Raw genomic sequence first — 26,372 nt, 5'->3', positions numbered from 1 at the left:
ACATGCACAACACTCGCCTAATTACTTAAAATTATTAAAAGCAGAAAAGCCCAGAATGAGCTTAATTACAATATCTAATTTCATACACTAATTATGGGCAAAAGTGTAATAAATCCCCCCCAATTCTTTTTGGGGAAAAGATAAACTGGAAATATTTTCATTATTTTTTAAATCAAAATGTATCCAATTCTGGGCATGGAATAGGCACAAATCCCCACTGAGGTTTAGCTTAAAATGGGGATATTTGTAAGATCCTCAAAGTAAATGATGATTATTATTATTATTATAGATGTATCTTCTACATCATTAGATACAGGAGTTAGGATTCTACTTATAGAAAACCAAATTTATTAACTCTACATATTATAATAGAAGCAGATCATACATTGGAGGCTACTTGATTACAAAGACTAAAAAAAATAAAGGCAGTATAAAAAACTAGTGCATTTTGAACATTATACAAACAAGCATTTTTCACATTTAACACTAGAAGCTAATAAAGCTGATAACCAGAACAGGAAATAAAATAGCAGCTGATCTTTAAAGAAAGAATAACAGTTAATTGCTTTAAAACCACTTATATGACCCTCATTAATATGTAAAAAATCCATAAAACAAGTGTTTACATCAATCAATTTTGTAAGAGAGATTTTTTTGTTGTTGCTCCATTAAAACAATTTAAGGTTTATCTGTATTTTAAATAGAAAACTGGAACACTTTATGCTTATGCAATGGCACGCTGACCCAAGAAAAAGATAACTTTTGTCACATTTCTGATTCTTTTGTCTGAGGAGAACATTTTTAGAGCTCTCGCCGCTCGCTGCCTTTTAACGGCTGCGATACCAACGCCGTAATTGCTCCCTCTCACTAGCTGCAGTCTTTATCTGGTTTTAATGTCAGGTTCAACAGCACACGGTGATTGTGCAGACGCTGTGACCTCATTCTAAAATTATATCCTGCGACAGAGAGGTGCAGGAGCTTTAAAAGAAATGTAGCTGATCCTAATTGCGAGTAGTCCAAAAATTTTCCTGAGACTAAATAAAGCTTTCAGACACTTAGCACGTACTGAACCAAAAGAGAAAAAGACAGTAATTTTAGTCACCAATTACGCCAGCCTGAAATCAGAAAAGTCAGAGTTATCATTCAACACTATTTGCAGTTTCTCCTTCACAGATTTATTTTTTTTTTTTGATTTATTATACCCAGTTTGGGTTGTTTTTTTTGTGCTCATGTGAAAAAGTTGCGAATTAAAACAAAGTTTACATGCTCACAGTTGTTTATGGTAAACAGCTCTCCAAACCCTGCTGGAAGAGGCTGCCAGCTGGACTCTCCAAGCCCAGTTAGAGCCTGCAGCTCAGAACATCACAGCGTGACCCAAAACTACACGAGAAAGCGGAGCCAAAGGTCCCGCTGCCCGAGATCGCCGTTACGTGGTAAGGCTGCTCAAAGCCCCATATAAACGGGGAGCTGCTGCATTGCCACACGCCAACCAGCTGTGTAATTAGCTGAGAAACCCATCCAATTAGCACACACAGTGGGCATACACATTGATTTTTTACATCAGATGAAAATAATTTTCCCCAGAAGACCCCAAACCCAAGTACGTACTAAAAGACAACGAACAAATTATCGCCTGACTTCGCAGAATGCAGTAATACTACGAGGAACGGCTGAGGGAGCTGGGGGTGTTTAGCCTGGAGAAGAGGAGGCTCAGAGGTGACCTTAGTGCAGTCTACAACTACCTGAAGGGAGGTTGTAGCGCAGTGGGAGTCGGCATCTTCTCCCAGGCAACCAGCGATAGGACAAGAGGACACAGCCTCAAGCTTGGCCAGGGGAAGTTCAGGTTGGACATCAGGAAGCATTTCTTCTCAGCAAGGGTCATTAGCCATTGGAAGGGGCTGCCCAGGGAGGTGGTGGAGTCACCATCTCTGGAGGGGTTGAAGAAAAGCCTGGACATGGCACTTAGTGCCCTGGTCTAGTTGCCATGGTGGTGTCAGGGCAATGGTTGGACTCGATGATCCCAGAGGGCTCTTCCAACCTCATTGATTCTGTGATTCTGTGATCTGCCAAGTCCACAAACGCTCATACTAAACACCTTTTGCACCCAGTTCCAACCTACGCAGAGAGACCACCCGTTAAAACTTCTTGTACCAAGAATACTGTCGACATGTTTGCACTCGAGGAGATGGGTGTCTGCCTTACTGTACCGACCCGTGACAGCTGACTACAACTGAAAAAACCCCAAAATAAAGAAGAAATCGAAAGGGTGCCGACTGCACACCCAGGATTACCTTCTCCCTCCAGTTATCTTCACTCCGCATCTTCTGCCTTAACGTTTCCTGCAGCTGCTCCGTTCTGTTCTGATGAGAAATCAGCATTAACTCCCTAGAAACCACAAAAACTTGTATGTGAAGACGTTAAGTCCTTTGTGGCAAAGGTTCGTCTTTTCCTCTTTCTTTAGTGTTCTGTGCAATAAGCCCAGCCATCCTGCCTGGAGCCACACCAGTCATCACTACTTAGCGTTTGCATAATGCCAGCACATGCTTTATGAATTTTATGTGTTAAAGAAAATACTATAGTTGATTTTTTTTTCGCATACACATCTTTAAACCTCAAGGATTTTTAATATTTCTCAAGTCAAATTTTGAACAACACCGAATAACTGTTATAATATTCAAACCAGATATTGTTGTATTTAATGAACTCAGAATATTACTATCATGAATTTAAAAATTGTAATAGGTTTTGAATTAAACCCATCGAGTGCTTTCTATTGTTAGAGTTACTGTTTGTTATGTGAGGCTTGTAGAGGAAAAGCCCTGGAGAGTTTCAGTTCTTGTAACTTAGATTATTAGCAACGTACCACCTGGAACAACTCATGTATCTGGGGTTTAAGTAGGAAGGAAACATTCTTAAATTAACATGTAATATCTTTTCACGGAGGTACTAAAGTACAGGGAATATTCAATCCCTTTAAATATGAAAATAGCTTAATGCCTCTTGGTGTACATCACTCAGAAAATGCTGATCTTCTCCAAAAGCCACTTCTCTGAGTACATTTTCCATTGCACACAAATCAACAAACACAGTACTGCCATGTCTTAAGGAGGGGACAGCACTTGCTATTTTGCCAATAAAAAGACAAGGGAATTGATCAGTAACTGAAAATTTACTAGCAGGACACTTTTAAATAGTAAAACCAAGCCTGTGGTTGTTAGGAATAAAACTGGAGACATAAATTACAGAATCACAGAATCAACCAGGTTGGAAGAGCCCTCTGGGATCATCGAGTCCAACCATTGCCCTGACACCACCATGGCAACTAGACCAGGGCACTAAGTGCCATGTCCAGGCTTTTCTTAAACCCCTCCAGAGATGGTGACTCCACTACCTCCCTGGGCAGCCCCTTCCAATGGCTAATGACCCTTGCTGAGAAGAAATGCTTCCTAATGTCCAACCTGACCCTCCCCTGGCCAAGCTTGAGGCTGTGTCCTCTTGTCCTAAGGCACTCAAACTAGTTACCATTCCAGCAAAGACAATCCTCAGCAGCTCAGTGCTTTATTTGCCACATCTGAAAGGTAATTACAGGGAAAATGGCACCTTCGTTGGTATTTGAGAACCTTCAGAATACGACTGCACTGGTGGGAAGTTCCCCTACACTTCACCGAATACTAGACCATATGTGATAACGTGGCATACTGTAATATTTATAGCTTTGTTACGGTTTGCAAGTTGCTAATAACCTAAGTTACAAGAATTTAAACTCTCCAGGGCTTTTGCTCTACAAGCCTCACGTAACAAATAGCAGCTATAACAACTGCAATAAATGGGTGCTTTGATTAAGCTTGAACTGAAGCCCTGGCCTGCAAAGCAAGGATTTTTTTCTCCTTTTTTTTTTTTTAATAGGCTTTTTTCTTTTTCATTCAGGTCTATACTGCAATAATTTAAAAAATCCATCCAATGAACTCCAAAATTTCAGGATATGAGCTCAGGGCTGCCAAAGCATTTAGAGTTTTGCCCTAAAAGCAGGAGATGAGAGAGGGCAGTGGCAGGGCAGGACTGTCCTGAGCACCCAGGCAAGGCAGCGCCTTCCGACCACAGAGCTGGGACCAGCAGGTCTCTCCCAGTCTGCCCAGTGCCACTGTCACACTCCTCGTTCGGCCGCCTCTCCTCCCGCCTGGCACAAACCACCTCTGGGGCTTTACAGAATCCACCTGTCCTTGGGGTAGCAGTGGGAGACGCTGGGGATCTGCAGAGGAGGAATGAGGAAAGCTTCACCAGGAGAGGTTCAGGTTGGACATTAGGAAGCATTTCTTCTCAGCAAGGGTCATTAGCCATTGGAAGGGGCTGCCCAGGGAGGTGGTGGAGTCACCATCTCTGGAGGGGTTTAAGAAAAGCCTGGACATGGCACTTAGTGCCCTGGTCTAGTTGCCATGGTGGTGTCAGGGCAATGGTTGGACTCGATGATCCCAGAGGGCTCTTCCAGCCTGGTTGATTCTGTGATTCTGATTCTGTGATTTATTTGTCATAGATGCCCCAAAAGACAACCTAGGCTGAACGGACGGCCACCAGAGATCACCTGCAGGGACTCAGCTCCCATTACCTTTCTTGTTTCAACATCACCACCTCTTCCTCCGTTTGTCTCAGAAGAGCTTTAAGTGCTTCCAGTTCACTTTCTGATCGACCGGTTCTTCTTTTCAGATCTTCTTCTTTCCTTTCTTTCTCAGCCACTTCTTCCTGTAAGTGTTTGCACACTTGTTGGCAAATGAGAAGAGATTCCTCCTTGTCCTTGAGCTCTTTCGTAAGTCTACAGATGAAATAGAAAAGTGTCAGCATTGTAGTTACTATATTCTTATTTACAGACAGATACTAAGTAGACAAGAAATAATTTGTACCTGGAAAATAAAATATTAGACAAAAAAGCTATGTATTCTTTATGAAGTTAAATCTAGTGACCTGGAACATAAAAACAGAAACTAAAACCAGGAAAAAAAATATGTATAAAAGCTGCATTAAAATAATAAAATAAATGTTTTGCTCTCACTGCTCAGAAATCTGTATGTTATATTATGACATGTAATTGCAGCATTTACCTTGACTCAGAAATTCCATTTTCATATTGCATTTTTTTCAGTTCACTTTGACAGACATCAAGTTCCGTTGATTTCACCCTAATAAACATTAAAAAAAAATTGTATTTGTCCAAAGAAATTATAGCTTTTACTCATGTACTAACCTGAACGTAACATTTATTGATGTATTATCATCTAAGTTGCATTTTCTATTTTAGTTAAAAGGCCGAGTTCTGTTAGTCCTAGCTAACATTTTTAAGTAATTGGAAGCCACACTTCCAACATAATCTCAGCCTAACCTAGGATCACAACAAGTTTAATGTTGTGAACAACAAAGCGAGATCTTGCAACACCGATGAAAGTTTCAAGTGAGATATGAATAAAAATAAACAAATAACAATTTAGTAGGTAAGAGGAGTGGAAACTTTGCAGGTTTCTTGTCATTATGTCATCATTTCACCAATTAATAACCATGGTTAAGTTTCATATTTACATTTAAACAGATATAGAATATGTTATTTTATTAAATTGTATCCATATTACACTGAAATTTTAATATTACATTTGGAAACCCTTTACTGTTTATTTAACTGTGTTCATGAAATCTTTTTTTTCATACTCGACACTTGTGTTATCATTTAAAAACTTTGTTGCTAAGCATTCCAAATATTTGCAACTTTGTTATGATCAGACTTTCTGAACACAGGAACCGAAACCAGAAAGTACACATCATAAAAGAATGAATCCTTGATTAAATTTCAGGAACACATACAGAAAGACCGATGACAGCTGCTCTCGAGATGGGCAGTGCTAGTTCATTACTCTTGAGCTTGATATTTGAACCAGTAATGTTTATTTTCAGTGGTGAATTATAAAGGTTGCTGCTGGTTCTGAATGATTTTCTATGCTATTAAATACAGGAACCATTCACATCCTGGATCTCAGTCAGTGCTTCAGTTAACTCCAACAAGTATTTGATGAGATTCTCTTCTCTTCTCTATTAATTACAGTTTTGTACGCTCTTACGTGAAACCACAGGCACAGTAAAATGACAAACAACATGAAAAGTCACAACAAATCCACATTTGGGGAAAACAATAAATAAATCATAGTCACTGATTAAATACTAAAGTTTCTGATCAGTTTTATTGCATACTCTTCCCTCCTTCCCCAACCCACGATGGGAAATACTACTTTCCACATAGGTTTTTAGTCCAGAAGTTATGTGGATTTCAGAGAATTTATCCTACAGTTGCGTGTTAAATGAAGTGTGGGATTGAGCTGACTGACTGAGCCCTCCTCTTTGCTGTGCCATCACACGCAGGTGGAGGATGAAAGCCCTGCCTCCACAGCCCGCCGTGCTCGGTCAGGTGGGTAGAAATACAGACCGTTTAATAGGAAGATAAAATATATTCTCTGTTGGTCATAACCTTCTCAAATCACCCTGACAAGCTCTGGACAAAAGTGTTCTGTTACAGCTTTGTGCACGGTGGCAAAACACTGAAGTGAACAGGAATCTTACGTCAACAGCTTTTTGTAGTGGTCCATTTCGGCTGTGACCTTCTGCAGCTTCAGTCCAATTGTCTCTACTTGATTTGTTAAATCTGAAAACAAAAGCATGGGTTGAAATCTGAAAACAAAGCCATGGGTTTCACATCTGTATTTATACTAAAATCATTAACTTCTATCCATATTGTGTTTTATTTGCATCTCAGACACGTAGCTCCTCTCTCCCACCTCAAACAGGCAAAGCAGCACATCACAGCACTGCCTCCGAACAACGCCGAGTGGCCACCTGTGAGAGCAGCTTGAAGATTCGTAATATTTGAATTGATTTCTCACTGCTTACAAACCGTATAAGCCAGTCGCTTATATTTTCTTAAGAATAACAAATTACTTCTCTTGAAAAGGTTGGAATTGGAAGGGAATGGGAGTCGGCCTCTTCTCCCAGGCAACCAGCGATAGGACAAGAGGACACAGCCTCAAGCTTGGCCAGGGGAGGGTCAGGTTGGACATGAGGAAGCATTTCTTCTCAGCAAGGGTCATTAGCCATTGGAAGGGGCTGCCCAGGGAGGTGGTGGAGTCACCATCTCTGGAGGGGTTTAAGAAAAGCCTGGACATGGCACTTAGTGCCCTGGTCGAGTTGCCATGGTGGTGTCAGGGCAATGGTTGGACTCGATGATCCCAGAGGGCTCTTCCAACCTCATTGATTCTGTGATTCTGTGAATGCTGTTGCATCGCAGCAGGAAATCCTACCAGGAAACATCAAATTCAACTAAGTGTAAACATGAAATGCTTTAAATCCTACAATTTGTACATGACACTGAGTGCAAAAGCACGCAGGAAGGCGGACCTGAAAATAACCTTCACATAAAACAGTGACTCTGACTTAATGGTACTATATATTTGTCTCAGGCTCTCTTAGCTAAATGTCACCTTTCAGAACACATCACCTATCGGTTCCAATCAGCCATTGCCTTTTTCCCCAGTATTATATCCCAGTTCTTTTCATCTGTACAATTAGTTTAATTATTTTTTCACTCCGTCTCCACAGTCTCATGTAAATGACAAAGTGACAGATTTACTCCCAGCAGACAATGTAACACTTTTGATTTATTAGCTTTCAACCCTGTGATAAGCCGGGTCTTTCCAAACACGGCTTTGCAGGACAGACGGCCGTCAGTTTGCCCTTGCTTCATCACAAGGGAAGAAGATCCTTCCAGCTTTGTGGTGAAGGCTGTTTTCCCATGACAATATTGAAAAGAAATGGAAAGTGAAAAAGTCTGGCAACGGTTAAATTAAGCCTCGCACATAAATCAAGCTACGCTCTGGCAAAAGTTAAGTTAAACTTCCTTCGCCCTCCGTTCCAAGCGGCATTTATTACCTCCCACCATAAAACAGTGTGGGGCAGCAAGAGCTGGGCCAGGGGAGGCTGGAGGTGAAGGAGAAAGAGCCACCTCTGAAGAGGCGTTGCTCCACACATCACCGCCCCGAGCGCTGGGCTCAGCAGCAGAAATCCTATTTAACAGCACACCCAACTTTGCTGCAAACTATTCACCTAAAACTTGGTTCAACGTTTTTTCACCTGCTCTCCCCATCCCTCCTTAACCCATTATGACTGTATGTTCTCCTGTGGGATGAATTAAGCAATTAGCAGCTTTGCAGGCATTAGAAAGGAATTTTCCTGGAAAAAAACAATTGTTTCCAATTCTCCAGATTCTCAGTATTCCTCATAGTGCCCCTTCTAAGCTGGGTATGACCAAGGACTAGCAGTCAGCAGTAAAGAAGGACTGAAGGCTGCTGACCTCAACTCCTACAGCAAAAGAAAGAGAGATGGAGACTGGTACCTTCTCTTTTCCTACTTGGACCAGGGCACATTCCCAGCTCCTCATGGCTGCACCCCTGATCTGATGTGCTGGATGCTGACTACACCTGGAATAATACAACTGAGAGCGTGCATTTACCCCTTGTTGTCCCTGCCATCCCTCCTGTGATGCCAAGCCCCAGGTGCTTTGGTTTGACTGGCGACCAAGCTGGTGAAGGCTCTGGAGGGTCTGACCTACGAGGAACGGCTGAGGGAGCTGCGGGTGTTTAGCCTGGAGAAGAGGAGGCTCAGAGGTGACCTTAGTGCAGTCTACAACTACCTGAAGGGAGGTTGGAGCGCAGTGGGAGTCGGCCTCTTCTCCCAGGCAGCTAGCGATAGGACAAGAGGACACAGCCTCAAGCTTCGCCAGGGGAGGGTCAGGTTGGACATTAGGAAGCATTTCTTCTCAGCAAGGGTCATTAGCCATTGGAAGGGGCTGCCCAGGGAGGTGGTGGAGTCACCATCTCTGGAGGGGTTGAAGAAAAGCCTGGACATGGCACTTAGTGCCCTGGTCTAGTTGCCATGGTGGTGTCAGGGCAATGGTTGGACTCGATGATCCCAGAGGGCTCTTCCAGCCTGGTTGATTCTGTGATTCTGTGACTGTGCTCCTCAGACTGATGGAAGGTGGTCTGAAGCTCTTCCTCAGAGCTATTTTCAACGGTGCCCAAACTTTGGTGGGAGTGCATGACCACAGCGAAAGGCGAGGGTAGCTTAACTGCTTGTCTAAACCACTGGAACCAGTGGTTTAGGATCTCCTAGTACCTTCTCACTGTGTCAGTTCTGTGCCTGGAAAGCCAACCACGTTTTCCCTCAGTTCCCTGGGAAGGAGCCACTGAACATTCACTCTTGCTGTTGAACAGAACCCATAGAAATAAATCACTGACAGCTCACGACTATTTAAAAACCATGTTTGTGTGACAGTGCTCTTGCCAAAACTTCCTCTCAGCCATTTTAAAGGCTCCTCTGACAACCTCCCGTTGTAATCAAAGCCACACACTCGCTGTGTTATCTCAGCTCTGTTATCTGCTACAAAAAACTGCACAATAGACGCCGGCCCAAGCCGCAACGTTTGCTGCTCAGGGTTGGCATCGGCCCCTTCTCTCCAAAGGGGAAGTCATGGCCAAGTACACGGAGGACAGATCAGACCACCTGCAGGTACTTTCATTTACTTTAGTTTCTTCAACGGGGCATTCCTCAGTAATGCATTGTTCTGTACACTTTTCCAAAGCTAAATAATTCAGCTTTAATTTCCTGTCATTCATCCCGACATCGCCTTATGAAGTGAATGGCTCTGCATGCCTACAGAAAAAGGGGAAACTTTGGCTTCCCAGGCCCAGCAGATGTTAGACAGAACATGTGGGAACAATCCAACAATCCACAGCAAGATCTACTGCAATGCGACGGCGTTGCTAAAACAGATTAAGACCAAACTGCTGTAGATCAACAACCCAACAAGGAGAGCCCTTTGCCTTCCTTCGCATGGGGACGGCTGCGACAGAGCAGCTTTGCACACACATCCCTTTCTGACAATTCTTTAAAAATTGTTATTATAGAAGAGCTCTGGCAAATATGAATAAATGTGGTCTTTTTTCCTCTTCCTAGCTGTGGGAGTATGGACACAAGCTCTGGAACAAAGGAAAAGGAGAGGGATAATGCTCATAGTACTTTGGGTGGTCTCTTTCAGCTCTGGTTCTTCTTTTACTCCATGTCTTTTGAGAAGTTTTCATACTGACTGAGCACTGGACAGGAGTTTTTCATGAGGGAGTAGATGGATTCAATTATACGGCTGGTTTCTGCAAGTCTTCTCTAGTGAGAGTTCCCACCGAAGTCACTGGGAGCTGGTTAGCAGAAAGTCTGAGGGATCAGACCCACACCCACAGAGATTAAATAATACAGATCGCAATCAAGCTTGAAAAACGTAGCACAAGTGAGGGAACTAATGAGGAGAATTGTAATACAAATGGAAACTTATGCTGAAAACTTGCTGAATAAAGAAAAATATTACATTCAAATACTTACGTAAAAATGTTCTCCGGTAATTAAAATAAAGCTTGTTGCAAAACCAAGAAGTATTCATGCTTTGTAATACGGATACTCATTTTAAAGCTTTCCAAAGTACCACATTGCAAAGAATCTCTAGTCCAAAGCCAACTCAATATTGTTCAAGTTTAATCTTACTTATTTTTGTGATTCGTAATGGATCTTACCATAGTCATAAAGAGTCACCAGTGACCTTTCAGGCAGCACGTGCAACCAGCCCTGCCTTCAAACAGGGCCAAAGGGTGGGTAAGGGCACCCTACACCTCTGTGCTTCAGCAGTACCATATTGCCCTTAAAGTGAGACCCTGTTGTGACAAGGACAGACACCGCGGGAGCACACGAAGAACCAAAGAAAAAGAATCAAAGTTGGTGACTGTTTCCTCTTATTTGGGTGAATTCCCACAGATGCAGCTCATAGTGTCTGCAAAACACCGAGCACAGCCTGCCCAGAAATGGGTTTGGGGAATTCAGCCACCCAGTTTGCATCCCTCCAGCTGCCCGGCCAACGGCACGGTGCCCAACAAAGGCTCCAGTTCCCGCTTTGTAAACAGCAACAACTGGTAAAAGTTTTCGGTGGTGGGAAAAAAAAAAAAAGCAAAAGGCACTGTGAAGTATATTCCCATTGGCTAAGCAGCCACTCTGGAAGCCATCAATTTTGCAGCTAATTCGTAACAGATTCACAGTGATATCAGTTCAGAAGCACGCGTGACAGAACTGTGTAATTTTCTACTTTTCCTGCAAAACCCACAAAAAAAAAAATCCAAGATACTTTCTGAAAATTTTGGTTTCATCTAAATAAAATTTCAGTGGTTTATACACAAGTAAGAAAAGGAAGATTATTTGCCAGTAGGTAAGACTTTCTGGAGAGGTTAATATGCACAGCTCAATGAGATATTGCCACTGAAGACACGCAGACCCCAGGCACCACGTGAGACCCTCTTGCCTTCACACAGAACCACACAGAATCAACCAGGTTGGAAGAGCCCTCTGGGATCATCATCGAGTCCAACTGTTGCCCTGACACCACCATGGCAACTAGACCAGGGCACTAAGTGCCATGGCCAGGCTTTTCTTAAACCCCTCCAGAGATGGTGACTCCACCACCTCCCTGGGCAGCCCCTTCCAATGGCTAATGACCCTTGCTGAGAAGAAATGCTTCCTGATGTCCAACCCGAACCTCCCCTGGTGAAGCTTGAGGCTGTGTCCTCTTGTCCTATCGCTGGTTGCCCGGGAGAAGAGGCCGACTCCCACTTCACTACAACCTCCCTTCAGGTAGTTGTAGACTGCTCAGCTCCTGGCAAACAGAAACTCAACAGCACAGCTCTGTTTAGGTCAGAGCCAGTCAGGGTGTGAATCCGTGGCGTATCACTAAGTCTCTGGTCTAAAATGACTGCGCCTACCTAAGAATAAGTGCATGTCTACAGAGTTCATCTGCTTCCCATCTCAGAAACACAGCCCACTTCTCACTACCTGGCTGGGGATGGCAAACAAAGAGCGTTTGCTACTGCGAACCACATCACTGCAGCACGTAGAAAACAGCACAGGGAGAAAGTAGTTTCATTTTCCCTTCATTTAAGCGTGGTTTGGGGAACAACTGGCAGAGAGTTGGGTTTAAACAAGAGCAGCTCTGACTCACCATACCAGCCGCTGCTGAGAAAGAGCCGCTGGGACAGCCCCGTTCACGCGCTCACCGAGAAGCAGAAGGGCTGTGTAGGCTGCACGTGCTGCCCTCCAGTAACACCCAGTCCCGGTGCATGTGTGCCAGCAGTAGGATATTACTTGTAGAAGAATCACAGATGAAAATATTTTTTATTTTATTAAGCTTCATGAAATTCTCATCACGATTCAGCCGGGTACAGGTTCACAGCGAGGGTGGCTGGAAGGGGCCTCTGGGGCTGCACAGCTCAGCCCTCTGCCCAGAGCAGTGCTGCTGACAAAGCCAGGCTTAGCTTATCCGCGGCTTTATCCACCCGTGGGGCTGGAGACCGCCCAGCCCTCCGGGCAGCCTCTTCCCCCACTGCAACACCCTCTCCTGACAAAGCTCTTCCCAACATCCAGCCTGAAGCTCCCAAGCTGTGGCCGGTGTCCCCTGCCTCACCACCTGCCACCCCCCAGGAGAGCCTGGATCCACCACCTTCCTACCCCTGCTCCAGGCACCCCCGGGCTGCTGCTGGGTCCCCTCTGGGCCAGCCAGGACCAGCCCAGCTCTCCCATCATACGGTTTCCTTTGTCCAATTAATCTCCTTTTAGGAACAATGTTTTTTAGAGACTTGGTCCATATATCCATGAACCCTGTGGGACACTCCCTGTATTACCTCACATCAGGATAATATTTGTCACGCTGGTGGACTGAAGGAAATCTCCCCGAGGCTGGTGGGTGTGAGAGGCGCTGGGGAAACGGCGAGCAGCAGTTAGGCTCCTCTGGGCACGGAGGGGACAGGCTGGAACAGAAACTCAAATGCAGGAGCCACAATATTGCCATAAAGGAACGGAGGGAGAGGGGGAGCAGGGCAAACGCAGGCCAGTAACGCTACAGGGGCAGGCAGAAAGAAACAGAGAATCCAGGGGGTCAGGAAAATACCAGTAGCTCAAACCTGGAAGATGGTCAGGAGATTGAAATGGAGACAGAACCCCACCAAGACAGACTGGAACCCAGCTCCTGTTGCTGAATTTCTCTGGTATTCTGAGAAACAGGAGGTTGTAGGTATTCTTTAAAGCCTACTAAATAACTACTCCTTGTAGGGAGCAACCTACGAGGCCCTGAATATTGGCTGATGAGCTGTGTCAAAAGGGGTAAAAATATTTCATTTTTCTTAGAACATTAATGCTAGACCAAATTCGGATGTATCCTTAACATAATTTTAAGTACATTTATTTAAAAAGCATAGTAGAGAAGCTGTGAGAAATATAAAACACATACATGACAGATTACTGGGTCAGAGTAGGAATAATTTGCCTCACTGTATGTTTCTAAGGAGACCAGAGTGAACTAAATAAGCAAAGTCCTTGCAGGCACAGAACAGAACTATTTATTTTTATTTATAATATTTCATGTACTATGTTCTCTAAGATAAATTATTTTTTTTGTATACACAAGAAAGTATTTATTTTTATTTGTGACTCACAAGCATAAGCCTGTCTGGAAGGAGCCCAGGGACAGGCTCCAGCCGTGCAGATTTACATCCTTTCTGGAGACCTGACCAGTGCCACCAGGAAGTCTCTAAATCGCTAAAAGCTGCCAGGAACTGGGAGGATGTGCCAGAAAGAGGAGTGCCTGTCTCTTATCTCCCCCAGCACATGTTGCTGACCACTGCCAGGACTGGGCTTTCTGGAACCCCTGCTCTGATTCTTTCATGTTCCTATATAAAACCAGCACTGGAAAAGCAAGAAAAGGGACCAGATTCTAAAGAGTTTTGAGCGGTACCAATAGAGAACACCCTCAGTGCCCTCAAAAGAAGCAGCCAGCAACTGCACACCCCATGCAAACATGATGGCAATCTTTTCCAACACCTTATGAAGTGCTGAATTAGAGGAACAACATCTCAACGAACCCCACTCCCCTCCCTCTCCCCGAGCGACATGGCACGAGCACTTCTGCACTCAGAGGCATTGCTTACGTGCTATCTGCTCAGCCATGGCCAGGGTTCACGCTCTGGCATCAAAGGAGATGCTCCTGAAGCCTGAATTCTCTGCACGGTCCTGCCTTTTTGAACCCAAGCTAATTGGGATATGCCAGAATTGTTCCTACAGAGCTGCTTCTCCTATGTATTAAAATTGATTTGAAATAGTCACCTATTGGCTGGGAAAACTGAAGGTGAGAAAATGGAGCTTCTGACCTTAATTTTCCATGGAGTTGGGGTTTTTTTTCCCCCCCTCAGTGTTTAAGCCAAGCAGATGAAACAAAATATAATAAATATATTTCCTTTAACACGGATTCCTGCTTTTCCTCAAGCAGCAAAGTGGGGCCCTTCTGTAACTACATCATACTCACACACAGCATTATCCCAACACCCAGCTGAAGAGAACCAGGACGCTGCTCTTTCCATCGTATTCCTGTTTCCTCTTCCACTCTAAGAGTCTGCTGAAAAGCACTAATGAGCCACTGCTTCGTCTAACCCATTTGTCACATTCTGTTCAAACACCACCACTGCATTCCCCAGCTCTCACCCTTCAAATTCTTAGTGCCGCAGCTGGAATTAATAAAAAAATATTTCAACAGTACTTGTAGTATGAATAGTGGATATTTGAACTGCTGCCTACCTAAAACTACAGGAAACTCTTCTCTCTTTGGATTTGCAAAGCCCTTCAAAGCGGTCTTTAAAGCGTCATTAAAGACATTTCACGTAGATGAAAACACTCCTTCTTTCCATGAAGAGTGCTAACATTGCTCACTCCAACTACCCAGCTACTCCTACAGCTGCCTGCGTCTTTCAATCATCTCTCATTAGTCTTATTATGTCAGCAGACCACTGCTAAGTTTATATTTAGTAACTTAAGTAGCCTACGAAGCAGTAGCATCAAAAGATTTAAAAGACAGATTTCATGTGCAGAGCCAGCAATTTAAACCCATACAGAGGTAAACCTGTCACTATAAATGGGCTGAAGGAAAACTGCAATGACTGGGAAGAAAAAATATTCTATATCTGTGATTAAGTGGAGGAAAGGATTTGGCTGGTGACAAAAATGAAAGCACAGATACCAGCTCCCCTCTTTCAGGAGCACGTGCAATTCCAGAATCACAGAATCCCAGAATCAATGAGGTTGGAAGAGCCCTCTGGGATCATCGAGTCCAACCATTGCCCTGACACCACCATCGCAACTAGACCATGGCACTAAGTACAATTGCAGCTCTTCTGCCCCTCCTGACTCCAAGAACACAGACAAAGACACTATCACAAGGCATTATTGATTTTTTTTTTTGCGAATCTATTTGATTAGACAATTATTCACCAGACTTTACCCTGTGTTGAGCATTTCTCAAGACCTGTCATTGCTACCTAAGTGGATGATGCATTGCGAGGCTGGAAAGTGGTATGAAACCAGCAATCAAAATCACCTCTCATAAGTCATAAAGATAATTTTTGGAAAGTCACAAGAAGCACAAAAATGAAGAAACAACAGTAGAAACTAACACTTAGTTTCAGCTCTTGCAAATGACTGCCATCATATGAAATATTCAATAACCTACAATGCCCTGACAAACACACAAAACCAGAACCTTCAAAATGTTGGTTGCAGAACGGAAAATCCTTTCAAACATGTAAATCACAAATTCTAGGAGGTTTTCTTGTCCTGGAGCATTGAACTATTTCAGTACCAAAGAGGGATATTAGCTTCAAAGTAGTTTATGAGGAAAAAAAAGCAAACTACACCAAAAAAACGAAACCCCCCAAACCATGGACACTCTAGATCCAGTTGATTTCCTACACACTGACTTTATATGGTGTAAATCCACTAATTGGAATTGATTCTCACTGAGATCAAGTGAAGCAATAAAAAAAAAGTGTTGTTTGTTCTGACTAATTTATTTTAATACAATGGCAAACATATAATATTTGATGCTTGTTTCATGAGGAAAATCACGGTTTATATTTCAAAGAGAACATTTTTTCTCATCAGTGCGTTAGCCAGCTTTATTACCCCAATCAGGCAACGAGCTCAATGCACACCGACCTCTTCAAATGCAGATGGATTTGTGTTTTACTGATCTATGCAGGAAAGGTTGAATAAAAATGCCTGAGCGAGCAGCCTTCCTGCCTTGAAATGGCCTTCTGGATATCCACAAACGTTTTACTGCTTCTTAATAACTGATTTATTATGAAGCAACCGCTACATTTTTTTTTATTCATAAAAATAAACGTTAAAATGCCTCACATAAAACATCAACCTGCTTAGCTGGTATTTTAGCTGTTCATTAAGATTGCACAGAGCCCTAATATTCTGTATGAATTCCATATGCGACGTTTTCTTTGTGTTTTCTCCACGAAACGTCTGCTATTTCAAGTTTTTATTATATGCAGTTTAAAAGAAAGAATCCTGACATGTGCAAAATAAGTAAATAGGAGTGAAAGAGCCCGGCGTGATGAGCGGCGGTCACCGTGACCCTCCTGCTCAAGCATTACACCGAGACGCCTGCGAATCCACGCAGTCACACTAACCACTGAGATAACTCTCTGTGAACCCCTTACAGATGCTTTTTGGGTTTTTTAATCCCTCTTCTCTGGAAACATGTTTAAACAGGGTGAGCGAGCAGGAGAGATAACGTGGCAGCGCACTCCCCAGGCTTCACGGGGGAAGGAGTAGCTCTGTAGAGCGCTGTAAATTTTCCAATCTCTTTATAAACATAAACAAGCAGCCTCCAAAATATTCCTTTGAAGCGGACAGGAAAAAAAAACAAAGACAAAACCATCGCTGGTAGCTCTTGACCAGGTCTCCTACCAATGCTAGCAGTGGAAAAAAATTAATAAAGATGTAAGCATAGATAAAACTTTTTCAGAATATTCTAAGATTTTAGGCTTCTTTCAAGGTCATGCCTTTGCTTTCAGTCACGTCACATCAAAGTGAAAAATGATAATTTAGTTCAATAAATCCCAAGATTTTTCTCTTGGCAAAACCAGAGCTCTGTAGTACTTCATATTAACGCTGACTTCCAAGAGCAGCGTAACTGGTGAGGGCTGAATCACAAAACGTCCTCCCCAAACGAACTCGGAGAAGGATTCTGGATGAAAGGAGTAATTTTGGAAGGTTACTGTTGAGTTTACATTCCACCCCTGAGATGTGATACTCACCACCTGGGTTGCTGGTTAATGTGTTCTTGCTTTGCAATTCCCCATAGAGGCCAACAAGCTCGCTAGATGATACACAAGTCCTGGTAATACCGTTTGGGAGAAAGCCAGCGAGAGCTCCTCGCTGCTGGAGGCGCCCGGCGGCGGGAGGGAGGAAGAAATAAAAGCAGGAGACATACCCACAAACTCTGGTACATGGCAGCAGTTAGTCTCAAACACCCAGCCATCGGAGGGGGATTCGACCCCATCACTACAGAAACTACAATGTACAGCTTCTTATACCATAAATACGGAAAAGAAAACAAAAATGGAGAAACAAAATCCCCCGGCAGTGCTGATACAGATATAAATCCACAGGATTTATGGGGACAGAGTAAAATTTTCATCAGAAGCAACTTTCTTTTGAAAACATCATTAGCTCCCGGTGCTGGCAGGGAGGTGAGAGCGAGCTGAGGAGTGTGCAAGGCCGGGATGCCAGGACCGCAGGGGCAGAGGACGGTCGGCAGTGCCATTGCTATTGCCACCTTTGATCTGCTCCAGTGAAACGCTAGACACCATCAACGACACTCTGTCTGCTCCCCTCCCTCGGCTCAGTGGCAACAGGAGAACAGAAACTAGAACTGAGGTGCCCAAGAAGGACATGGGAGCTGTCGCTCAGCTGAGAACACCCAACGCAACAAACGTTGCGTTAATCTCCAGAGTCATCTGGAACCAGGCCAGAGGGGAAAAAGAAAAAGCTCTTTTGTTTTTCCTTCCGTATCTGCTGTGTTCAACCACACGGCGTTTTGTAGTCATCCTCTCCTCGCACAGCACGAGGCCTGGAGAAAGCTGCACTTCCCTGGCTGCAGAGGGGATGAAGGACGCGACTCCAGCCGCCCCCTCCTTAGCTCTTTCACGACACGCACTGCTGAGAGCACCCTCTCCCCAGCCACCACACCGCACAACTACCTCACCCAAATCACAGAATCAATCAGGTTGGAAGAGCCCTCTGGGATCATCGAGTCCAACCGTTGCCCTGACACCACCACGTCAACTAGACCATGGCACTAAGTGCCATGTCCAGGCTTTTCTTAAACCCCTCCAGAGACGGTGACTCCACCACCTCCCTGGGCAGCCCCTTCCAATGGCTAATGACCCTTGCTAAGAAATGCTTCACTGCTGTAGCTTTCCTAACAGTACCCCTACACAGCGACAAAAATAAAGACTGCCCTCAGCAACAAGGGTTGGTAACGCATTGGATGGTATCTGCGGTCTTCTACTTTGCAGTCTCACATTTGATATTATCACTGGTATTGAAAGATCAGTGAAACTCCTTCACCATGACTAGCACTGAGTGCTACTGCTTTAAATTTGACCTTACATACTGTGCACGAGGCAGCCCGTTAATTGCTGTGCCAATTTGATGACTCAAAACCATGCCTGGAACAGCAGCACCTCTGTACATTCTGAAGGTCTTAAATGTCCCTGAGCCAGCACTGTGACTGCAATACTGCTTTAAAAAGAGATTCAAGAGATAGTAAGGCAAATCTTTTTGTACTGCGTTATTGTCTCAACAAAGCTCACAAGACACTATAATTTCAAGTGCTATCACTGCTCTTACAGCTTTCAAGAGGACTCTAGATTCTTGAGACACACTATCAAGGGCAAATCATGAGACTAGACTCAAGTTTAAGGAATCTAGGAGAAAAGAGAGTGGCTTAGCCTGACCTATTTTTCAGGTCTGTTACTGATTGATAGCCAAAAATCCTGCCTGGCCTTCCACTCCAAATGAGAGCATTTAATTTTAATCTCAGAGCCTTCTCCCTGATGTTTTATGTAAGGCTGACAAGTAACAGCATAATTGTATTCCCACCATCTTCACTGTTTTCCTCCCTTCCTTCATTTTTCCCCTCCCACTCAGCTGGCTCCTGTTCCCAGCAGAATAACAGGCTCCCCGGAATGACACACTGTCTGACTGCACAACACCCACATTTTATTAGGGCCTGAGTAGGGCTGTTGAGTGTTTTTACAGTAACAGCCACAAAAAAAATTCTTTTTCATTTCATTTCACTTGGAATTTTGCTTGAAATGTCAAAATTCTCTTACCTAATGTCTCCTTTTGTAGTTCACGGCACCTACTTTGTAGCTCATTCCCTTGCTGAAGTGAAGTTTGAAGCTGTTGAGTTTTCAGCTCAACCGTGTCGGCCACCACCGTCAGATGTTTTACCTTTTCTTGGAGGCATTCATTCTCTCTCTGGGATTTTGCTAATCTTTGATTCAATTTGGGTATTTCTGAGGAGAAAAATCATATAGACTGTCATCAAGTTTATCTTCACTAAAAGGTAACACCTCACTTACGACCTTAGGACTTCAGCATTCTGTAACCCTGGGTTGGGCATGGATCAGTGTAAGCCACGTACATCAGCAGCACTTCTGAGAATGCAGAGGGCCAAAAGGAGTGCTTGTGCAGTACCTCTTTACACAGATAACTTGTACCTAGCCAAACACTTATTATTAGATAAATAATACAAATTTTATTCTAAGCAATAATATGTATTTCCTCTAAGATCTCAAAATCAAATTAAAATACACGTATATATTCCAAATGAAATAACAACAGGTGACAGAAGCTTTTGAATCCAAGTTTTTCATCTTAAGAAGACACACAAACCATTGCTGATGTACAGAAACAACCGTAGACTCATTTTGAAATTAATCTGAGAAGATATCAAGGGCGTTAGCCCCTGCTAAAGCTCAGTTTGAAACTTTTGGTTCACGAGATGTTTGGGCATGTGTATTACATTTCATTTTCCCACTCCTTAGGTGACTTCTGCTGTTAAAGTAATCACAAAGTGCATCTTCATTACAGAAGACAGGCTTTGTCACTCTCTTTCTCACCAGCTCTTCACACAGTGAGCAGCAGACCCAAGGAAGTTTCCCAGGTAGTTTTTACTGCAAGGTAAACAAGTAAATCACGGGTGGGGTACAATGGATCTCCTACATTTTCATAATTTTTCCTGAGTTTAGTTACCCTGAACATTTCCAAAAGTAGCTGCAATTCTTTTCCGTAACTTCTCCAACTACAGCCCTAAATGTTCAGTTGTCCAAAGAACTTATATTGCTTTTATTTACATTAACAACAACAATGTTCAAGTCAGATGAAGCCTAATTCTATTCTCAAGTCAGCTATTACATATGTTTTACATGCTGCCCACATGCAAATGTTACCTTCTTTCTGTGGTGCAAATATTTTCATTACCTACAATCTTTCCCAGCTACTCCACACTTAAATCAATTTGTTATTAGACTAAATGATGTAAATACCAAAAGATTTTAAGTTCTTACACTTCTTTCTGCTTGCCATTAATTAACCAAGGCTCAATAACGTACATTTACAAGGGCTTTTATAAGCTGTTTTCAAACTAACCAAGGAAAGTGGCCTAGGCATGAAGAGTAGCACCTCATGTAACAATTTTCTTCTCAAAATCTGAATGGAAAACAAGTTCTGAAAACCTTGTTGCAAAAACAATACGGTAAAATAAACAAAAAAAATTACTATATGTTAATGTTACCATATGTTAATAACTAACAACTCAGAACGTAAAAGCTTTTGAATGGCACTCACTGGCCAAAAGAAAGAAATTATGTGTGACTAAATTGTTTTGATTTAGCAAGGTAGATTGAAGGGGGTATGGAATATTCACAGTATGCCACTATTCTCAGTGGAATTCATGTGGAATGCAGTCAGGATACGTAGCAGGTATAATGGTATGTGTAACCATTAAAAGAATGTGAAAGGCTGCACTTCCATACAGATATTATACATAATTGCAGTATTATAACAAATAAAACAAGGGATACTCCAGAAAAAAAGCCTTAAAATGTTACAAATCCCTTTGACCCTGAAGATGTCTGCAGAAACGCGTGTTCATATTCCCTTTATTAGCAAGAAGGAGGCAGAGAACGAGCAGAGGAAGAGGGGAATCCTTAGGGACAGGCAATACTTTCTGTGCTCAGCCTAATCAGGAGATGAAGTCATGAATCAAAACGCGTGATACTGACACTGACATTTAAATTAATTGTTCTTACAAGAACTGAATACTACAGAGTGATTTTCCGGTCACGCTCATCTTCAGCATGCAAGAGCCCTCCTCCGTGCCGGGCTCCGCTGCCCGGGCGCAGGCGCTGTCCCGGGGGGCTGCGTGCCTGCTCGCTCCTGCTGCCCCACTTATTTCCTTCCAGTCTGAACAAAGCAATCATTGAAAACATTAATATTACTTCTAATTTTACAGGAAGAATGGGCTACTGGGGAGCTATTATTTAAAACGAAGCTACATATTTTCTGCGATCATCCGCAACTTTACCATTAAAGTTGCAAAAATCAACACAGGGGCTGTCTGGATGGTAGAGCCTGTAATTATACTACTGCACACTTTTTTTCAGCAAGACTAATCTCTTAACTGAGGCAGAGCAAAAATGGTATTAAAGGATAAATCTGAGTTTTCAAGCCCCAAGGGCTGGGCACGACCTTCACGAACAAGCCATCGGTTGTGACTTGCTCCCAGCTCCTCTCTTCCTGAAGGCCGCCCTTGTTTGAGCAGGAAGCAGGCTGTGGGCCAAGGGAATTATCCTCAGCCCCTGGGCTGCTCCATGCCCCTTGCAATCCCCAAGACCCCTCAGATAAAGACAGCTGTATTTGGGTATTACTTGCTCTTATTCAGGAACGGAATGGCCAAGGGCCTCCTGGGGTGTATTAGAAGGGGGTGGTTAGTAGGTCAAGAGAGGTTCTCCTCCCCCTCTACTCTGCCCTGGTGAGGCCGCATCTGGAATATTGTGTCCAGTTCTGGGCCCCTCAGTTCAAGAAGGACAGGGAACTGCTAGAGAGAGTCCAGCGCAGAGCCACGAAAATGATTAAGGGGGTGGAACATCTCCCTTATGAGGAGAGGCTGAGGGAGCTGGGTCTCTTTAGCTTAGAGAAGAGGAGACTGAGGGGTGACCTCATTAATGTTTATAAATATGTAAAGGGCAAGTGTCAAGAGGATGGAGCCAGGCTCTTCTCAGTGACATCCCTTGACAGGACAAGGGGCAATGGGTGCAAGCTGGAACACAGGAGGTTCCACATAAATATGAGGAAAAACTTCTTTATGGTGAGGGTGACCGAACACTGGCACAGGCTGCCCAGAGAGGTTGTGGAGTCTCCTTCTCTGGAGACATTCAAAACCCGCCTGGATGCGTTCCTGTGTGACATGATCCAGGTAATCCTGCTCCTGCATGGGGTTGGACTAGATGATCTTTTGAGGTCCCTTCCAATCCCTAAAATTCTGTGATTCTGTGGAAGGAGGGAGTAGTTGCTACACGTTGGGTGCAGGTTTGCTCGTACGCAGTGGCTCAAGTATTCAAGGCAACCCGATGTGTACACCAGGAGGTTGCTCGAGGGAAGAGGTGCAGCCTGACTACACGATGCGGGGTGGCACCGCAGGACCCCCAAGCAGCTCCACAAAAGGATATTAAACCATTGCTGTATGGGATCATGTGTGTGTGCAAGCAGTGTGAAAAACTGGCCATAGGAGACACAAAGCAAGTTAAAATATCTCCAAGACTTTGTGCTGCAGTGATATCCATATACTCATAGTGAGTATATTATTTATGTTTCAAATCATGGTGAGTATTTATATTACTTCCACTTCAGTCTGACTTGGCTAACCAATCACTTGGTCCAGCACTCTAACCCAACAGGAACTGCACCGAGTTCAACTCGGTTCACACGGTGCCACAGCACTAGATAGTGTCTTCTGCCACTTTGGATCTGGACAAATTAATGTCAGAATTAGAAATTCTCTAATTAATTTTACCTTCTAATTTACTGTGTTAGACTCAACTACCAAAAAATATTTTATCTTGCCCAAAATTATTGCAAGATGATGATTTACCTGTCAAAGCTTCTTTGCTAACGGTTTTTATCTGTAGAAAAATTTCTTCTTTGAGGGCAGCCCAGTTCTCTAGGTTACTGGAGATGACTTCTTTGATGCTGTCTAGTTCACTTCTAATAAAAGGGAACAGTGAGACAGCCTTGTTCAGAGTTGAGCAATGGTGTTCCAAAGTATTTCTGCAAGACACAAAGATAATACCACACACGTGGCAAAATACTACGTGTAAACTACAAGTAAACTTGACTACTTTTCTGTTATATAACAATTTATAGCATATTGGGTTACAATAATTCAGCGTATGAAATATGTTGTACATTGAATATATTTATAACAAATTTCTCCCTTCTAAATGTTGATTTAGAACTTCTATGTACAAATAAACTGTACAGACAGCTGTACAATCCCTTTTCACTGAGAAACCAGAGCAATGATGTTTCAGTGATTACATGTCCAAGCTTATGCTCTTTATAAACAACATATGTAAGACACACAGTATTTCTGCTGCATTAAAAGTGGTACACACTTACTTTCAAGTGTTAATTAATGTTTTTAAATTTGTGAAGAACTCATCCTGTTGCTAATAACATCAGCCATCAGCAAGGGTATTTTTCAGTTACATTTGCTAAGTCTACAGCATCTCACTATATTCTGGAAAAGCCACAACCACGAGGATGGTTACAAGCACTTCTCACCCACAGCATTCTCCCTGCCCGTGCCTGCATCTCCACTGCATCCTCTCACTGACTCTACATGTTCACAGGAGGCACATCATCAACTTTTCTTTTTGGGTTCTCACCTGAGCACTTGTGATTGCTTATAGGCAGCTTCCTTTTCTTCTTGAAGATAACACAAACCTTCTTTCACATTTTTCAATTCATCTTGTTTGTTTTTCAGTTCCACTGTTAGGTTTTTTATTCTATAAATGTAAATAAAATAATCAGAAAGTATTATTTGTGCCACCAACCAACCTCTATTTCTGCTTTAAATTAAAAACAGGCTGAAAGTCTTTTCAAAGATGATAATCACATATTTCAGACTGAGGTATCAGATCTTCAAATGGAGCTCACTGAAGCTGAAGGGGAAATTCTCTAAAGTCAACCAACAGCAAACACTAAATACTTGGTTACTGTTACCACAATTTTTTTCCATTCAGAATGTTTATTTATTTCTCAATTTCAGACATTTGCAAACGATGAATCCCAATTAGTCACTCTTGTTTCCCTTTGCCCTCAGTTTCACACTCGTGATCATGGGACCGTACTGCTGCACTGCTTAATTAACTAATGGTGCTCAGCAAATAATAACAAAAATACACATGTAAAATATATTACTGCCCATTATTTTTACACCAACTGGAATTTAGGTCTCTGTTGCTTGGCAATGGCATTTTAAAGAGCTAAAGAGAAACTTTTCACATAAAATGTTTCCACCAGATGTTACTTTTATGTACTCAGGCAACCACATTAGCATCAAAATGATCAAAAGCGTCAAGATTATTTTCCTACATTTTTCTTCTGGAAGACTTCAGGAGAGGGCAGGAAGTTCTGGACTAGAACTAGGTTTCCACGTTCCCAGCTTGACCCACAACACGCCAGAGAAAACACACATTTATCTTCTGTACTTCCCCCCTTCCTTTCAGAAAAAACAACCCCAGCCAACAGATTTTGGGCCCAGAACACTGTTGGCCACCAAACGGGGGGGGAAGGCTGTGATTTGGCAGCTCTACCTGACAAATCCTGGCCGGGTGCCCCAGCTCTCCTGGGGTTCCCTCCCTCTCCTAACGCCCCTCGACGCCTGCAAGCACTCAGCTTACAGAAGGGGAGTGAAGGAGACGCTGGCACAACACCCTACACCCTTGCCTTGAATAGATTGCAAAGTTTTTTCATGCTTCCTCCTCCTTGGTCTTCCAGGGTGCTTCATCACAACAGCACGTCACGGATTTTTACGTTACAGTGCGGGTGACAACTTTCATCATTTTACTGCAAATCCGACACCAAAAAAGGTCCTAAATCAGGGATTGGGAAGGAAAAGCTTCCTGTTATCAGGACTCACAAATATATTGTGTACCCTCCCTCCTATTAAAAATGCAAATTAATATTTGTCACATCTGTGCTTCAATTGTGCTTATTTAAATGAGATTATGACCCTGCAGAAGTAGAATATCTGTGCTGGGGGAAAAGTGAACAGAAGCAGATGATACGTGCTCGTGGTTATGTACAAGAACATTCAACTCAAGCTGTATAATAAGTATAAAGTGGGAAAATAAATATTTTGTCACCACTGCAGACCACTGCAGACCACTGCTGGTCTCCTCCGTGCTGGACTCTAAGCCACAGCAAACACAGCAGCCCAGTTCAAAACCTGCAAGTTTTTCTTTGCCTCTAAAATTTACCTTTTGAACTTTTTCATTATAGCAGCAGTTCTGACCTGTTTATTTTTCAAGCACAGCTATCAGAGTGTAAATAAATATGTTTTCAACACAGTTCTTTCGACAACTTTAAATTATAAAGTGGAGGTAAATGGCAACACAAAAGAATTATGTTACTATAAACTTCTTGATTGGTCGTTCTTGCTTGCTTGTTTTTAACCAGTGGTCACAAAATGGACAGTAACTCACTCAATTGTACCCAAGCAATTAGATGTTTTAACTTGAGCTTAGAGTGTGAACAAGTGACCACCCATTAGAGAAAAAAAAACCCCCACACATAAATGTACATCACATAATTTTCTTATACCTACCGTGCAATACAAGATATTAAATACACATTCAATTATCAGACAGCTTATGAGGATCATAACCAGGTTACAATATAATAATATCTAAGCACGACTTTAATCTCTCGTGTGCAATTGTGCTGTTCACAATGAGTTAAGTCATACAATGACCCGCTGATCTCTTTCTGTAGTAAATGGGTAAATATGGCCTTTGCCATCGTACGTGATGCTGTGCAGGGCCTCGGTGTTGGAACCACGCGAGGGAGTAACAGAGGAACACCTGTAATTGTAGAGGGTGGTGAGCACAAACTGGAAAACCTCAAGAACTGTGGCATGTAAACTGTTCCTATAAGCAGAGAAAGAACTGAAATTTTAAGTTTACCTATTAAAGATGAAAATATTTTTAATGAAATATACATGAAATGTGCATTTTTGCTTCCATGCATACATTTCCTGGTGCCTTTTGCATTTTCCACTGACTGCTGTT

The 26,372-nt window shown here is 42.9% G+C and overlaps 1 protein-coding gene across 3 annotated transcripts in view; it reads right to left on the bottom strand.

The window, feature by feature from the left end:
* The window catches only part of LEKR1 (leucine, glutamate and lysine rich 1), a 47,474-nt gene that overhangs the window by 7,699 nt on the left and 13,403 nt on the right, over positions 1–26,372 (bottom strand). Inside the window, exons 3-9 of one of the 3 annotated variants that reach the window (XM_068406385.1) lie at positions 23,967–24,086; positions 23,171–23,346; positions 19,347–19,532; positions 6,595–6,676; positions 5,094–5,171; positions 4,604–4,807; positions 2,292–2,385 (exon numbers count right to left, since the gene is read on the bottom strand). In XM_068406385.1, the coding sequence (XP_068262486.1) occupies positions 2,292–2,385; positions 4,604–4,807; positions 5,094–5,171; positions 6,595–6,676; positions 19,347–19,532; positions 23,171–23,346; positions 23,967–24,086 (940 nt within the window). The remainder of the gene's footprint in view (positions 1–2,291; positions 2,386–4,603; positions 4,808–5,093; positions 5,172–6,594; positions 6,677–19,346; positions 19,533–23,170; positions 23,347–23,966; positions 24,087–26,372) is intronic. The other 2 variants (XM_068406386.1, XM_068406387.1) reach the window with 2 other exon arrangements.

This window comes from Nyctibius grandis, chromosome 8 (genome assembly GCF_013368605.1).
Source record: "Nyctibius grandis isolate bNycGra1 chromosome 8, bNycGra1.pri, whole genome shotgun sequence".
In the NCBI taxonomy this organism is placed as follows: domain Eukaryota; kingdom Metazoa; phylum Chordata; class Aves; order Nyctibiiformes; family Nyctibiidae; genus Nyctibius; species Nyctibius grandis.
The sequence above is the reverse complement of the archived record's forward strand: the minus strand, read 5'-3'. Positions and strand labels throughout refer to the sequence as shown.